At 39.0% G+C, this 13,890-nt stretch overlaps 4 protein-coding genes across 5 annotated transcripts; 2 read left to right on the top strand and 2 right to left on the bottom strand.

Moving 5' to 3' along the window:
• Positions 1–1,724: 1,724 nt before the first annotated feature.
• On the top strand, positions 1,725–3,736 carry LOC132197788 (cytosolic iron-sulfur assembly component 3). The gene is made up of 8 exons (XM_059621331.1): positions 1,725–1,774; positions 1,846–1,954; positions 2,032–2,139; positions 2,200–2,455; positions 2,529–2,885; positions 2,972–3,191; positions 3,247–3,404; positions 3,462–3,736. The coding sequence occupies exons 2-8, from the start codon at positions 1,886–1,888 to the stop codon at positions 3,680–3,682; spliced, it is 1,389 nt and encodes a 462-aa protein (XP_059477314.1). The 5' UTR covers positions 1,725–1,774; positions 1,846–1,885; the 3' UTR covers positions 3,683–3,736.
• Positions 3,737–6,487: 2,751 nt separating this feature from the next.
• Positions 6,488–8,539, top strand: LOC132197790 (uncharacterized). The gene is made up of 3 exons (XM_059621334.1): positions 6,488–6,780; positions 6,839–7,225; positions 7,389–8,539. The coding sequence occupies exons 1-3, from the start codon at positions 6,604–6,606 to the stop codon at positions 7,830–7,832; spliced, it is 1,008 nt and encodes a 335-aa protein (XP_059477317.1). The 5' UTR covers positions 6,488–6,603; the 3' UTR covers positions 7,833–8,539.
• Positions 7,250–10,792, bottom strand: LOC132197789 (uncharacterized). Of its 2 annotated transcripts, XM_059621332.1 has the most exons (8): positions 10,503–10,792; positions 10,021–10,252; positions 9,755–9,967; positions 9,512–9,629; positions 8,673–8,984; positions 8,151–8,452; positions 7,949–8,097; positions 7,250–7,850 (listed from the first exon to the last, which is right to left on the bottom strand). In XM_059621332.1, the coding sequence occupies exons 2-7, from the start codon at positions 10,242–10,244 to the stop codon at positions 7,950–7,952; spliced, it is 1,317 nt and encodes a 438-aa protein (XP_059477315.1). In that variant the 5' UTR covers positions 10,245–10,252; positions 10,503–10,792; the 3' UTR covers positions 7,250–7,850; position 7,949. The 2 variants fall into 2 exon arrangements, with proteins under 2 accessions (XP_059477315.1, XP_059477316.1); XM_059621333.1 differs by having other exon boundaries at positions 7,250–8,097; positions 8,673–8,840.
• Positions 10,793–11,420: 628 nt separating this feature from the next.
• Positions 11,421–13,543, bottom strand: LOC132197578 (uncharacterized). The gene is made up of 3 exons (XM_059620932.1): positions 13,030–13,543; positions 11,837–11,957; positions 11,421–11,762 (listed from the first exon to the last, which is right to left on the bottom strand). The coding sequence occupies exons 1-3, from the start codon at positions 13,366–13,368 to the stop codon at positions 11,524–11,526; spliced, it is 699 nt and encodes a 232-aa protein (XP_059476915.1). The 5' UTR covers positions 13,369–13,543; the 3' UTR covers positions 11,421–11,523.
• Positions 13,544–13,890: the final 347 nt, after the last annotated feature.

Consider the following 13,890-nt stretch of genomic DNA (forward strand, 5'->3'; position numbering starts at 1 on the left):
TTTTTTTTCTTATGAAAAAAGATCTTATTGCCCAAGAGTGCAGTTTTTTATATGTGCGTGCGGTCCTGCTCTTCCCTCATGGACATTTCCATAAATTAAAATAAACGGTATTCCATTAAAGTGAAGCACTATCCTGCGGCATCTCATATACACAAGCCGAGGCTCGGTGCAGAAATAATAATCAGTCAAGAGAACATTTTCCCTTCCTGCTGCTCTTTTCGCAGCTAGAATATATTTAAAATTTATTTATACTTTTTAAACGCGCTTTGGGTTTTTTGCCTACTGTCTGCGTGCAAGATAAAGAGAAAAACAGACGGCATTGCTCTTTTCCATAGGCGTGCTACCTGCTTTATGTTTCGCGGTGTGAATTAGCAAGAGTGTCATCAGATAAAGGCGAACCCTTTGCGAGCGGACAAACCTGGAAATCTGACTCCTGGTGCGAGGGCGGCTTCACAACTCTGCACAACGTTTGGTGTCGCGCTTTTTTCATAGAGTAAAAAAACAAAGAAAATTGAAAAATTACCCAAACATAATTTACCTCTTTCGCCCTACACTCAAGTGACTCGAGGATACAAGTTTCTCAAACGTTCCTTGTGTTTGCGAAGAGGAAAAATTATTGCATAAATATAAATTAATATCAACATTAGCATAAATATTCAATAATTTCATTTGATTTCATTATAATTTTAATACGCACAACAGTTTATCTCACATTATAGTGTTTGAAATGAAGTACTATCAAGCCTAAAATTTTAGCTCTCTCCAGTGAATGAGAATTTGCTGCGGACAAATTTTTAACCTGCATACTTTTCTAGAGTCCCTTATTAGTATTGATGTGAGTCCTACTTGATTATATTATATATTTTTTTCATTAAATTTAAAACTCTCAGTTTTACTTTTTATCAACTACATAATTATTTTAAATAAATTTTCATAGTTTAAGATTTATTAACTTCGTATCTCATTGTCGAATCAAATTAAATAAAACTCATACTACGGAAAACGGATTTCATTTTTTAAATTTATCTAAGGACATTATATGTAATCAAAATTCCAAAACCTCAATTTCAAAATACTATAATTCCTTTATCGATTTTTTATAAATGAAAAACAGATCGACGTAAACTAATTAAGTTAACCAATTAAGGGAATTTTAAAAATTGCTTACTTCAATGATATGACCAGAATAAGTGTTATTGACACTAGTAACATTGGTAAGGACGTTCTCCATTATTGCTTCGGTATGCAACTTCAACTGCGTAACTTCGTGAGGTACACCAGAAACAAGCCCAAATTTAATCGAAAGGTAAAATAATTTAAATTTTAGTAATTTGTCTTTTTCTCCGTGGAAAAAAATAAATAAATAGAAAGAAAAAAAAATTAAACTATAATTATTGCAAAATATTATAAAAAAAATCTTCATAAAGTAATGTCCAATTTCAGACTGGAAAAAATGTATTGTGATGCTTTTGAAATCCTTTTTAGATTATGAATTATGATAAATTTTATTTCCTAAATATCGCTAAATCTTTATTTATATTCATTATTTAAATTACTTTTATTATTTGATAATGATAATGAATTTGAAAGCCCTAACTCCACCCTTAGTTATTCTGTACATTATGTACATACCATTATACTCTTCCTAACGTCGTGGTGACCATGCCGCGTGCGTTAAACTTCCCTCTGAACAACTTTCAGACTGCTTTTAGCGTGACGTCACAGATCACGTGGTTTTGTTTTTGATTGGAGCAGCGTTTTGTAGCAACAGCAGGTACAAAATTTCTTATTTAAATATATTTTAATGACATTTTCTAATATTTTCAATCTTATATTTTTCAACAGGGGACTCCTTGTTTTGCCTCTCATCAAATAAAGTCGAAATATGGCCGCTTCTGGCTTTAGCGGCGTTTTGAAACTGGCCGATTTGGACGACTTCATCACCCCATCTCAGGTTCGGCCAAATTTTTGAAACATAATACCATTGCTGCTGCGTAGTTTATTCATTTTAATCATAAATTTCCTCTGCAGGAATGCATCAAGCCTGTCAAAATTGATCGTAAAGTAAAAGCAGGAGCCGAAGGCAGGTCGACAATTCAAATTGGAAAGGATGGCAAATACATGCAAATCAATGCTGATGTGAGTGTCATTGTTGTATTTTTTTTCCTACAAAATTTCTTATTTTTCTTGATTCTATAGGGCCGAGCAAGTAAACTACAAAAGGTTGAAATTACGCTGACTGATTGTCTGGCATGCAGCGGTTGTGTGACAACGGCGGAAAGCGTTCTCGTATCTCAGCAAAGTGGGCCCGAAGTTCTTCGAATCCTGACGGAAAATATGGAACTGCCAGTAATAAGACGGCGGCAAATTTTGGTTTCCCTCTCAAATACTGCTGTGCTGTCTGTTGCAGCCAAATATAAAGTTGGTGCTCTTGAAGCAGCCAAAAGAATAGCAGGTGAGCAAAATTTATTAAATAATTTACAAAATTTTCTTTATATAAAAAATTAATGCATTTGCCTTGATTTAAGGTTTCTTCAAGTCTCTGGGTGTAAACCTTGTCTGTGATTTGTCTGTTGCTGAAGACTTGGTGCTGCTGGAGTGCCAAAAGGAGTTTATCGAAAAGAAACAGGCCGGAAAAGTGCCTGTCTTAGTTTCTGCGTGCCCCGGCTGGGTTTGCTATGTCGAGAAGACACATGGCTCGTGGTTGCTACCCTACCTGAGCACTGTCAAATCCCCTCAGCAATTGGCAGGGGCTTTGCTCAAAAAGACTGACAAGGCTATGTACCACATCACACTGATGTCATGTTACGACCGAAAACTGGAGGCTTCTAGGCCAGATTTTGCCAACGAGGAGGGAAAAGACGTTGATTGTGTCCTTACAGCTGGTATGTTTTCCTCTCAAATTTGTTTTTGTTTCTAAAATTTATAATTATATGGCAAGTTTAAAAATAAAATTCTATTAAAATTCCAGTTGAACTTCAGCAAATGTTTGATAATGACAATAAGACGCTGCTCGACTTTGACCCTGAGGAGTTGGACCCCATTCCGTATTCAAGCTCCTACCAAATAGTTGATCACCTGTCAACTCCCAAAGGTTCAGGCTCTGGTGGCTTTACTGAAAATGTTTTCATTCATGCAAGTCAACGATTGTTTGGGGTTACCCCAGAAAATCTCAACTATATTCCGGGGAGGTAAAAGTTTTCTTATTTATTGTTTTGATGGCCAATTAATCCTATCTTATCTTAGAAACCCCGATCTGCAAGAATTAAACCTGGAAAAAGATGGAGAAGTTGTTCTGAGGTTTGCCGTTGCAAATGGTTTTCGAAATATTCAAAATTTGGTGCAGAAAATCAAAAGAAAGAAATGCCCTTACGATTACGTTGAAGTTATGGCATGTCCTGGAGGTATAAAAGAATTAGGAATTGAATTTTGAAGTGGAGATAATTTTTCTGAACTATAAGGTTGCCTGAACGGTGGTGCACAATGTCGACCAGACCAGGCGTCCCAATCTCGAGAACTTCTGGCTCATCTGGAGCATCAATACAAAGAAGAGTTACCAAAGAGGCCCAGTGCTGATTCTAACCTGGACATCGTAGCTCTTGCCGAAAGTGTGAGTACTTTTATGCACACGGAATTCCATGCAGTCGAAATGGCACCGAATGCATTGAACATAAAGTGGTAAAAAAGATTTTGAATTTTTTCTCGGCCAGGAAATAAAAATTCACTTGTTGATTTAAAAAAAAATTTACGATATTTACATTTTTATATGGAAAGTTGAGCTCTGTTATTCACATGGCGGATACACCTTTTCGCATTTAACCCCAGCCAGTCCCAAGACTGACGCTTTCAAATTCTCAAGAGCTCCCGTGACCACATCTTGGCTCCCAGGGTCTCCGCCTGCTCGCTGAGCCATCCAACTCATGCCGACACTAAAATAATTTGCATTCCTAAGCTGAATAATTTACATAACAAAATGTTTATACCTCCACATTGGTAGCCACAGTCTAGGGGGGCCTTCGAATTGTAGTGTGGCTCTATTAGCCCTGCAAAGGGCAGCACGCACACATCGCGGATCGTCTTTTTTCAGGGCTGCCCTGATTGTTACCAGTGCAAATTTGGCTACAACCTCCTCTGGCAAAATGAAGCGTGGTCCATGAGACTGTTGATTTTTAATATCATCCACAGTCTCCTCGTCAGGTTCGAGCTCCACACTAGGAGTTACGTCCAAACCAAATATGATTTCAAACGTTGGATTATGCGAGAAATTCAAAGTTTTTGAGGTTTCCACTTTCGGCAATCTTTTGATTGGTAAATTAGCCATGTCGCTTTTGAAATTTTGAGATCTATTTTGGCCAGTCGAGACTCCCAGAGGACTGTCTGCAAAGGCCTCGTACATTCTTTCTGTTGTGCTCATAATGTTGATTTGCTCCAAGTCTAGGGCTCTTCGTTTGTTGACTGGGGCCGCTGCGGTTGAGTTGTTGACCAAAATTCCCATTCGTGGAGCGTTTGCGTTTGTTATCAGGTTGATGAAAACCTGAAGGGTGAAAATGCCAAAGGTCAAAAAGGCCAGGGCTGTCAGTGCCGAGTCGTAGAAGTCAATGAATCCAAATTTGAAGATATTCCAGCCGCTGTCAACGACCTCAAACTGCTCATTTGCACTGTGCAAGTGCGTGTCGTAAACATTGTATCCGGAATCATTTTCTTCGTCGCTTTCTTCCTCCTCCTCTTCCTCGACCATGCCATCATCGTCCTCCTCTTCAGGTTTTGGCTTGGGCTTTTTCTTCTTGTTCTTTTTCTTTTTTACTTTTATTTTCTTCCTTGGCTTCTTTTCCTCCTGAAGACATAAGTTTAAAATTAAATTAAAAAATCTATAAAATTTTTTAATATTTACCTCATCCTCTTCTGCGTCCTCATCTTCGTCTTCCTCATCATCGTCGTCATCACCCTTCTTTCTGTCTGCGTGATGGTCAATGTCATCCATGGGGAGGTCACTCGGACTAATTTCTTTCACTATGTACGGTTTTGGATCAAAGCCTCCCATACTTTTATAAATATCCGTAAGTTCGGAACTCCTGAAAATTTATTTTTAAACTAAATCTTGACTTAAAACTATATGTACTTGTCCAGCCAATCCTTGTATCTAGTCGAGCCCAAATCCGTGATCATTTCAGCCTGCGGATCTGGTGTTTCAGGTTTGAGTTCGCCAAGCCTATCAGAAAATTCCTCAGAGTGATCACCAAATATAGCTGCATCCTTTTCCAATGCTTGCAAAATACTCTCAGCGATATAATTTTTGCACAAAAACTCGTTCATCATTTTTCTGAAATATTAATTTTTCAGTAATATATAAAAATCATATAAATGAAAGTTTACCTGTGGAAAGTCATAGTCGATAGTGCTTCGTCCATTGTGGCGTTTGTAAGCGCCAACTCGGTTTTGTTCTTGTTTTCAGACATTGTTTCATTTTTGTTGTTTTGATCCTTGGGCGCTTGCGGCTTTTTCCGTTGTATTATGGACATAGGCATGAAGTCGCTCTTCAATATTGCGCTTGCTAGGTTCATCATTGTAGTTGACGGAAGCGTGATTAGGTGCGAATTTGATTTTTTGAAAAAATTAGAGATCATAAAGTTGGGATCCATCAGGGAGTCGCCCAGTTCCTTCAGTTCCATTAGCTCACTAAATGATAAATTTCTTCTTGTGTGGTTGTTGATGAACTGGGCGATGGTTATGTTCGCGATCCTTTGTAACTTCTTGTGCGTCTCCACCAAAGTTTTGTTCTCCACCTTAGTAGCGTTAGTGGCATTGAAATCACTTGGAAAATTTTGCCAATCCGTTTTTTCCGGTAGGCTACTCGCTTTGATCGGCACATAAGAAACCCCAGTCCAAACGTCTCCACTACCTCGGACAAGTCCATTTAGAGGAATGGATAAAACTGAAGAAAATATTAAATCAAACAAAAAATATATAAACCTTACCGACGAATTTAAAAAATATCCAACAAGACATCATTGAGCGAAAGTACTCCGCAAAGTGCGTGTGGCAAAGAACATTTTGGAAGTGACAACTAAAGGTTCGAGAAACTGAGTTGACACGCCAAGTGAGCACCAGTGCAAGTCGCTCTTGAAACTTATCGCGCACGCCGGTCCGCTATTTTGCTGCTTGAAATAATTATCAAAATCGCCCTTTAAATTGACTGAGCCACGCAAGACCTTTCCATAGAGGCAAATGACACTCGTCTAAAATTTCTTTACTTTGAAGCATGACTTTTTTATAGCGGTTAAAATTGATCAAATCGCGCATTTTCATTCCTTGAGCTTGATCAATATGGTTTTGTATTTATTTCTTTATTCTTCCTTTGTTAGAAAATGAAAAAACTACAACAACAACAAAAATTGTGGATGTTATTTAAAAAAAAAACTATTCTATTTTTATGTATACAAAATTTTGACAATGGCCTTGTGATTATTATTTAATCTGATTGTTGATGGTACTTTATTTTTCTGTTTATAAATTCAACAATAGGAATTTTAACAGCATTGTTAGAAGAAGCTTTAAAAATTTTGACCTTTTTTAAAAATATTTTTGATAAGATTTTAATAACACATGGCGAGAGGAAAGAAAGGCAAGAGAAAAGCGAGCAGCTTAATTGCCGACGACATTGGCCCCATCTTGAGTGGGAAACCCATGACCCTTGACCAGATGGTCAGAGTCTGCCAGCTTATTACAAAGAGCTCCAGAATCAAGGCCTTCTGCTTAGACGCCCCGCCAGCAAAGTGGAAGGTATTGCCTTTGCAATCCACCCCAAGCCTTTCCTAGCTTTTTTTAAAATTTCATCTAGGTCGGTCGAAGGCCGCACCTTTTTCTGGTGCTCAACAATGGCACCCGCTGGATCTGTTGCTACAACGACGGCAAAACCACCATCACTCAGTTCAACACCAACGACCTAACGGACACTACTGCCCTCAGCACTAGACTTCTCCAGGCATACAACCTGCAGCCCTTTGAACTAAAACAGGCCATTGTCAAGTCGGACATCCCTCTGCCCAGTTCGGACGCTGATTCTGGCTATGTAGCCATCGCAGCAGCCGCCCAACTTGCAACCAAACAGAAGCCAACGCAAATTGACCCTAATGATATTAGGAGGAACACCGTCCGCATGCTCTACAGGAGCAAACTCAATGGATTTCCTGATTACTCCGACTTGAAGGGTTGCAAAAAGAAACCAGTCAGTATCTTTTGTATTTAACTTTTAATTTCAGTTTTAATTTTTTTAATTGGACAACTTTAATTTTTTTTTTTAATTTTTAAAATTAAATTACAATATAACTGTGCTGATGTTAACAATGATGAGATGCTTTTCTAAATTTTACCAAAAACCACAACTGCAGGTCGTGGCGCCGGAAGAAGTTTTATTCCGCAACCTGTTTGACGCCTACGACATGCTGAATGACTTGACCAAACCACCGTCGACTGTCCCTGCCGATTTCTACGTAGAGGAAGTTCCTGCTGCGCCGGCTCCCATTCATTCGCAGCCGGCTCCATTGCAGCCTCTTACTTCTGCAACTGCTTCTCGGCCTCAAATAGAGGAAGCGCGAAAATTGACCATTGCCGAACCTCTCATCGAGTATCCGGACGAAGACGTCCAAATGATCGAATTGCCGGCTGGGGCGCAGAGGATCATCACCTACGAAGCGGGCCCCAATGCGTCGGCAGTCAGCGTGGCCACTAGAGGAATTCTGGATAAGAACAACATCAAGTTCGTCCAGTACGAGCGAATCACCAGAGAAATCCACTACATCAAACCGAAAAGCAGCCAGGGCAGCAGCAAGTAAAATTTTCTACACTAAGGCCTATTAAAATTATTGCAGTCGTCCACGCAAATTTACATTATTTTTTGATTGCTTCTTTTAGATACTAATTGTTAATTTTTAAATTTTACAAGTTTTACATTAACATGGTGGGAAAATTTCTCCGCATTTAACTCCTGCCAATCCAAGCGTTGAGGCGCGCAAATTTTCTAGCGCTCTGGCGTATAAAACAGATTTGCCAAGCGTTTCACTTCCTCCGCCTCTTCTTCCAAGCCAACTCATGCCAAGACTGAAAGCAGTGTTTTTATTTCAATCGCCAAATTTCGTATATTTGGAAATTACCTCCAAACCGGAACCCACAGCTTTGCTGCACCCTCCAATTTTCTTGCCACTTTGTTCCCTACGCACAGAGCAGACTGGAGGCACTTTGGATTACCGCGAAGAGCAGCCTTTATGGTGATAAGCACCAGTCTCGCCGCACCCTCCTCCGACTCCTCTGGTTCTTCGGAAATGGCTCGCGCTATTCTCTCGTGAGTTTTGTCCTCGTCGTCGTTTAGTTTAGCCAAGGGTATTTCCGATTCTCCTTCTCGATTTCTGAAAGGCAGGGTCAAGTTGGAGATGACCACCGTTCTTGTAGAGGAAGTCTGAAACAAAATCATTTTGAAACTTAACAAGTAGAATAATACAAAGACAAAAAATATAAAATTAAATTTTTAATTTTTTTAATTAAATTAAACCAATAAGAGCTTTTGTCTTAAATACGTTTGTAAATTATATTTGTAAGTTTATAATTTTATTTCAAAATGTTCCAGATTGCCTTTTTTACTGGTGAGATTTTGAAATTAAAAATAAATTTTTACTCACTGGAAGTAATATTCCTAGGAAAACGTTCAGTATGAATATTCCGAATGCTAGGATGGCAATTGCGGTGAGCGCCACATCGTACATATCTCCGATACCAAGCTGCAAGCCGCTGCCAGCGCTGCTACCTCCGCTCACATGTCCATGTCCGGACGACTCCCAATCAGCCACCTGGTGGGGATTGCTGTTGTCCCAATTTTCGTCGGCAAAGTCGCGTTCGTCTTCGTCGTAGTTTTGTCTTGTGTGATGGTCCTGCTTGGCCCCGTGAGGATTCCTCGTTTGAAGTTGAGGTTGTTCTAATGCCCAACCCGTCACCTGCGCCAACGTGCAGTGTGTCACAAAGAACGCTGAACACCGTACAAAATCACCGCCCGATTTTTTTAAAGTTACTCTCGTTCAGCGAACTTGCGAAATTGGGGATTTCTTAAAATCTAGTGCAAAATTTGGACCAAGACTTTTCACCGTCACCAAAATTTAATCATGACCATCTTAAAAAAATCTTCGGTATTTTTAATTCTTATAAAGGGAGGTATCAGTATGACAGATTTTTTCAAGTTCAGAGCTCAATTTCAGATTGAAAGATTTTGAAGAAAACTGAAAACTTATCCATTTGAATGACGCTGATGATTACTTGAATTATTATATTATTACAAAAAAGCGGACCATTAAAATATTTTGACAGCTTGACCAAGAAAATTGCAAATTTTAAAACTGTCGTCCTTCAGCGAGTCACAAACAAAAAGTCAACTTAAAAGAGTCAGTTTACGTCACACAATAATCTGCTACAGTTGTGCCGCAAATTATTGCAAAAGCTTTCAAAATTGTGTCGTTATCAAACTCACCTCCGCATCATAATCGTCATCCCTATCAACCATGCTTCTGTCTCTCTGATCAAATTCTTCTTCCTCGTCGTCAGACAAGTGTTCATATCGCCGATAAATGTCCTCAAGAACCGCGCTCCTACAAATTTATGCATCAAATTTGGGTTGTTATATTATTAATTTTGAATATGTTCATTTAAGCAATAATCTCAATCTATTGTCTAGTATATTTATTAACTTAAAAAATTATAAAATGCTGCTTGCCTAGAAAGCCAATCTTTGTAATTGGAGGAACCTTCGTCTTTGAGCAGTGGATTGGGCTTGGTGGTCTTTCTTTGTCCTCCTCTCCTCTGCAACTTATCCTTTGGAGGGCGGTCCTCCTGCTCGATCTCAACTCCCTCATTTGCGTCCTTTTGCAACTGGTCGAGTATGTCCTGAGCCATGTAGCCACGACAAAGATACTCGTTCATCATTTTCCTGCAAAATTCCCGCATTTATATAATGAATTTTTTAAATATAAGCAGACTTACCTGTGAAATCTCATGGTGTTCAAAGCTCCTGAAACGGTTGACGCGTTTACTGCAGAGGCCAGGTAGGCCATGTCAGGGTTTGAGCTTCGAGTTTGTTGGATCAGAAGACTTGGTGGCATCAGGTCGCTATTTAATAGAGCATTTTTCATCTCGGCCCGAAAGTGACCTCCTCGTGCCCAGGCGTGGGTAATAAGGAACAACCACAGTGTCCATCTCACCTTCATAGCTTCCGCTTGAGTAGAAACATAAATAATTCAATTTCTTTATAAATAAAATAAATCAACGGAAAATAATTCTTATAATTATTCTAGAAATAAAAATGAAACTATTCATCCAGTCAAAATATAATAGGAATAATTTAAAAATAAATAAAATTTAGCTGAAAATTAAACTATGATTTTACAATAAATTTATTTTTACTTAAAAAGGAACTACTTGTCTTATCCTTTGTTGCTTAAAAGTTTGAATAAAGCTTTGCCTACCTTCTTGAGGACGTGTATCCCGCTAGCACAATGAAATGGTTCTGATGCGAATGAAACAGCGGAATGTCAAAGTTTTGAGGGAAAAATAGTGTTGGTAGGATGGAGAAGCGGTAATGTCGCATGCTAGTTCTGCTTCAAAAATCTTGTCGCGACGCTCTAATGAACAGCCAAAGGTCATTAAGTGCAGAGTAATGTGCACTTGCTTCACGAAAGCCCATTTACTTTGGCAAGAAGACGTGTAAAATTGCTTACGCAGTTCCCGATTTTTGCACACATGAAGTGAGCACAAATATGCTACCTTGGCTGCGCATTCAAATGAATGGACTCATACAAATTTTACGATTCGTTTCCATAACGGCTACTTTTGCAGACAAAATAAAGATTATTTCCTTTTTTGGCAATAAGGAAGTCGCACAGGAACAAATATAAATGTTTATTTTACCCTAATCTCTAAAATTATTTATAATTTTATCACTATCAATTTACTGGTGATACATTCACCCAGTTAACATAATCGGGAGCATTTTTTTCATTAGCTTGTACAATTTTAGGTTATTAAAAACCCTTGATCACGGTCTAAATATGTCAAGTAATGGTGAGGTGACACACTATTCTCATAGCGCGTCAAGATTGCGCAATATGATTGCCTGCGTTATATAATTGGTGCAATATTTCTGAACTACTTTGCTAGTTTCAAAACAGTTAATTTCCACGATACCCCTCAATTATAAATCTGGTTTATCATTTTTATAAAAAAAAATATATATATAATTATCTACGCTTCTGTTAAAAGACAAATGAGCTCTTAAATTTATTGGGATTGTTGTATTTATTGATAACTTTTGTATTTGCTGCAAATAATATGAGTGGATTTACGAAGAAAAATTTAATAAATTTTAGTATGTTTTTTAGGTCTTTATTATTGAAAATAGATTCATATGAATAAGATCTAGCAATTTACAAGAAGGCACTTTAACACTAAAAACGTCTCTTAACTTTAAAAATGACTTTTTGATGCTATTCACAATGTGAGTCCCTCGGCACAGTGGCCGATTCTGTTGTCCGGCGGGGAAAGCCTGCAGCACCTCGTGGTGCAAAGGCCGATGAAGGCCACCACGACCGTGAGAAGGGCGATTCCGCAGGCGGCGCCGCCAAGCATGTCGGTCACCGAGTTGCCACCTGCCTTGCTGCCCCGCACTACCAGCATGGCCAAAATGTCAGCCGTTATCAAAAAACTCAGAATGGCCAGCACGATGTAACCTGCAGACAATGAATTATTGGAGACGGTTTAATTAGCGATTCTGCCGCCAGCATGATGGTGGTTTCGCATTTACCTGAGACAAAATTTCTGTTTGGCATAGTGGTCCAGTAACGAGTCCGCATTCCCAACAGGCCTATTATTAAATATGTTGCGCCGCAAATCAGACTCGAGTCCAGGTAATACAGACGACCACTCTGAAATCAAAAGTGAATAACTAAATTAACATTTTATTAACAAATAAAAAATAATATAAAGATTCTTCAAAGTATTATAGAAAAAAAATTGAATAAAAAGCTCTCTGGTTATTTTTCACGCCCCAAAATTTTGGATTGAGGTCTCAAAATTGGCAAGGAGGCCCCTCTGGACACCAGCTTTGACATATATGTATTATAATGTTATGAAGATTGGGTAATTTTTTTGTCCAATACCCCCTCAATCTCACTCGGAAATTCTTCTAATATTTAAATTTGTAAAATAAATTACCTAGCCATAAAAAAGTCAACATAATATTTAATATAAGCATAAATTTCTCAAAAAATAATATCCACGTAACCATATTAGCTTCCACAAATCAATTAAATAAGCCCATGCATGCAAACGCATTGCTGCAATTTGTCAAGCGCTGATGACCTGCGTGTTGCATACTTACTCGAGATCAAGGCAGTTTTATTTTAAAAGTTTCAAAATATTTCTAAACCATTATTAAACAGAATTTATCAAAAAAAATTTCTAGAATTATTGATTATTTTATCGAGTGCCACTTTTTTAATAATTTTGAAATAATTATTCCAAATTTAAGGTTTTTATTTAAATTCAAATAACACAGCAAGCTTGAGTTGCTATTATTTTTATATAACAAATGCAAACTGTAAGAAGCTTAATTTAAATATAAAAAAGAGGAGGCTTCTAGAATTGTAAAAGGCATTAGTGCAGCCATGAAGCGTGACCGCAGAACCCCTCGTTCTGCGTTGTTGTTAAAAGGACGCTGTATAGCCGGTGTTGATTAAGTTTTGAAGGAAACTTTTGAGGAAAAAAACATTTAAAAATCAATCATACATAAATGTACAATTAACCAAAAAGTGCTTTTGTATTCCGATAATTATAATGCAATTTTCCTTTTTTAATTAAAAAATTCTGAATTTTTAACTTACAATTAGTTCAACTCACTGATACATTGTTTTTCATTTAATTTAAACACTTATCAATGAATATAATTTTAAAACTGAAACAGTAAAAAGTGTGCGCAGAATTTGGGAGAATAATTACCTCTGCGATACCCAAGAAGCAGAGGAACATGAGGATGGTGCCACAGGTGAGCATGACCACACTGGCGGCGTTGAGGGCCGAGTCGGGCGACTGCACGGGCTCTGCCGAAGTCAAAATCCAGGAGGCCCTCCTTTTGGAGGGTGTGGGCGGCGGGCTGCAGGACGCCGACGGCAGCAGCGGCGTCGGGATCTGCAGCTTTCGCGGCGTGTAGTACAACGGTCTCGGGGGCAGCGGAGGCGGTGCAGGGTGGATGCGGGAAAAGCGGATCGAGTTGGACGACGGCCGCGGCGGCGTCCGAGGCTCCTTCTGCAGCAGCCCCTGAGGACTTCCGATGGCCATATTTTCACACCTTTTCGCGCATTCGAGTCTCCGAGCGAGCAAGAGAGGCTAACGTTTCCAGTGACCGCGTAGTATACTATGCAGCTCTGGTCGAGGGGAAGTACAAAAAAAATTAAATTCCCCTACAACATCCTTGTTCCTTCCGCGCCGCCGGTACTCACTGTTGTGCGTACTCTTGATTTACCTCTCCCGCGATTAAAACCCCCCTTCGCATTCGGAAGCTTTTGCAGCTGCCGCCGTTTTCGCTTCTCGCTTTCCTGCGAGCGTGCCCGCTTGTTTTAGCTCTGCTGATATCGCGAGTGCTTTGAGACAAGCTCCAGGTGTGCTGGTCCTGACCCGCAACGGGCACGTGCCGCCGCCTCTCTGTTAGGCGACATCTGCTCCTCTCTTTGCCGTGTGCCACCCTCTCATATAATTATTAGAGATAAGTCCTATAGTGCAACCCCTAACGTCTTTCTAGTTATTTATAGATAATACTATGGTATGCACTATGCAGCTCAAGAAGTCGGAAAAGTGTAGATT

Source organism: Neocloeon triangulifer, unplaced genomic scaffold (genome assembly GCF_031216515.1).
Source record: "Neocloeon triangulifer isolate White Clay Creek 2 clone unplaced genomic scaffold, ASM3121651v1 ptg000012l, whole genome shotgun sequence".
NCBI lineage: Eukaryota > Metazoa > Arthropoda > Insecta > Ephemeroptera > Baetidae > Neocloeon > Neocloeon triangulifer.

What these genes read in the sequence shown, in the direction of transcription:
- LOC132197788 (XM_059621331.1), top strand. Translation starts at nt 1,886, where the DNA reads ATGGCCGCTTCTGGCTTTAGCGGCGTTTTGAAACTGGCCGATTTGGAC. An exon ending in TGATTGTGTCCTTACAGCTG is followed by an intron (nt 2,886 to 2,971) that starts GTATGTTTTCCT and finishes TTAAAATTCCAG; the next exon opens with TTGAACTTCAGCAAATGTTT. An exon ending in AGTTATGGCATGTCCTGGAG is followed by an intron (nt 3,405 to 3,461) that starts GTATAAAAGAAT and finishes CTGAACTATAAG; the next exon opens with GTTGCCTGAACGGTGGTGCA.
- LOC132197790 (XM_059621334.1), top strand. Translation starts at nt 6,604, where the DNA reads ATGGCGAGAGGAAAGAAAGGCAAGAGAAAAGCGAGCAGCTTAATTGCC. An exon ending in CCCCGCCAGCAAAGTGGAAG is followed by an intron (nt 6,781 to 6,838) that starts GTATTGCCTTTG and finishes AATTTCATCTAG; the next exon opens with GTCGGTCGAAGGCCGCACCT. An exon ending in AGGGTTGCAAAAAGAAACCA is followed by an intron (nt 7,226 to 7,388) that starts GTCAGTATCTTT and finishes CCACAACTGCAG; the next exon opens with GTCGTGGCGCCGGAAGAAGT.
- LOC132197789 (XM_059621332.1), bottom strand. Translation starts at nt 10,244, where the DNA reads ATGAAGGTGAGATGGACACTGTGGTTGTTCCTTATTACCCACGCCTGG. An exon ending in ATGACGATTATGATGCGGAG is followed by an intron (nt 8,985 to 9,511) that starts GTGAGTTTGATA and finishes ACGTTGGCGCAG; the next exon opens with GTGACGGGTTGGGCATTAGA. An exon ending in TCCTAGGAATATTACTTCCA is followed by an intron (nt 8,453 to 8,672) that starts GTGAGTAAAAAT and finishes ATTTTGTTTCAG; the next exon opens with ACTTCCTCTACAAGAACGGT.
- LOC132197578 (XM_059620932.1), bottom strand. Translation starts at nt 13,368, where the DNA reads ATGGCCATCGGAAGTCCTCAGGGGCTGCTGCAGAAGGAGCCTCGGACG. An exon ending in GCTTCTTGGGTATCGCAGAG is followed by an intron (nt 11,958 to 13,029) that starts GTAATTATTCTC and finishes TTTTGATTTCAG; the next exon opens with AGTGGTCGTCTGTATTACCT. An exon ending in AAACAGAAATTTTGTCTCAG is followed by an intron (nt 11,763 to 11,836) that starts GTAAATGCGAAA and finishes CATTGTCTGCAG; the next exon opens with GTTACATCGTGCTGGCCATT.